At 54.1% G+C, this 1,304-nt stretch overlaps 1 protein-coding gene across 1 annotated transcript in view; it reads left to right on the top strand.

Moving 5' to 3' along the window:
* Nucleotides 1-1,057: 1,057 nt before the first annotated feature.
* The window catches only part of Cenpv (centromere protein V), a 16,397-nt gene continuing 16,150 nt past the window's right edge, over nucleotides 1,058-1,304 (top strand). The window contains exon 1 of the mRNA XM_029570426.1: nucleotides 1,058-1,302. Within this exon, the coding sequence (XP_029426286.1) occupies nucleotides 1,096-1,302 (207 nt within the window). The 5' untranslated portion in view covers nucleotides 1,058-1,095. The remainder of the gene's footprint in view (nucleotides 1,303-1,304) is intronic.

Raw genomic sequence — 1,304 nt, 5'->3', positions numbered from 1 at the left:
GTTAAACCTTTATAGCTAAAGCTATACTTATTGTCACAAAACTGAAAATAAATGGATTCTGTTTAATTCAGCAATCTTTTTTTTTTTCTTTTTGAAACAGGGTCTCCCTGTAGCCCCAGCTGTCCTGGAACTCACTATGTAGACCAGGCTGGCCTTAAACTCGCAGAGCTCTGCCTTGCCTCTGCTTCCAGAGTGCTGGGATTAAAGGCATGAGCCACCATGGTGGCTTGGGCTTGTGATTTTTGTCTTAAAACTTCAAGAACATATTCTGCAAAAATGTGAATGGAATGTGATTCTGGGTTCGTCCATTTATTTAAAATTGAAAACAGAATCTGGGGCTGTAGCTGTGGCTCAATGGTTGAGTGCTTACATGAGGCCCTAGGTTCGATCCCCAGTACTGCAAAAGTAAAATCTGCTAATTCTTGATATCCTCAAAGCTTTATAATGTAATAGAAAAGACTAAGTTTGGCCGGGCATACCTTTAGATGTGGTACTTGGGAGGCAGAGACAGGCAGATCTCTAAGTTCGAGACCAGCCTGGTCTACATAGTAAGTTCCAGGACAGCCAGGGCTACGTGAGACCGTCTTTGAAAAAAAAGAAAAAAAAAAGCTGTAAGTTTAAGAACTATGATTTCAGCTGCCATTTATTCTGCAAGAAGCAGGTGCCAGGCTATTTACACACGTTTGCTCCTGTCAGGTTCACGATGGCTTCTGCAAGGTAGGTAGTGTCACCACCCAGACGAAGTCACCCAAGGTTGCCAACTCGGAATGCAGGCCTCCCCAGGTCTGGAAAGTACAACCGATTTACGTCGTCTGGCTTCAGTAGAGACGGAAGCGTCTTTGCAGATCAAACGGGCACTGGGCACCTGCAAGCGCAGGCGGAGGCTCAGTCCCTTGGGACAGGTGCAGGCCCTTAGGCCAATCCGCCCACCGTCTCCCTCTGCGGGCAGGCAGCGGGCATCAGGTACCCCCGAGCTCTGGGCCCGTAACGCTGCGTACCACCCCAAGGGCCTTTAGGTTGTCAGGAGGCGGATGCGCGCGCCGCCTAGCGGGGACGCGCATAGCTGAGAGGCCTGTTCGCCGGGCTCCCGGAGCCATGCGGCGGACACGGAGTGCTGTGGCCGCGGAGCCGCGAGAGCAGAGGCGCGCCGGGGCTTCTGGGGGCCTGGCGGCCACAGCCAAGAACTACTACAGCGCGCGGCGCTCACTGAGCCGGGCGGGAGGCGGGAGCCGGGCAACGGGCCGGATGAGGGCCGCGGGCCCGCAGCGGTCGGCGAAGCAGTCGCCGCCGCGGGGCCAGGAGGC

The sequence above is a fragment of the Nannospalax galili genome, unplaced genomic scaffold, assembly GCF_000622305.1.
Source record: "Nannospalax galili isolate Female #2095 unplaced genomic scaffold, S.galili_v1.0 scaffold1283, whole genome shotgun sequence".
NCBI classification, from domain to species: domain Eukaryota; kingdom Metazoa; phylum Chordata; class Mammalia; order Rodentia; family Spalacidae; genus Nannospalax; species Nannospalax galili.
The sequence above is the reverse complement of the archived record's forward strand: the minus strand, read 5'-3'. Positions and strand labels throughout refer to the sequence as shown.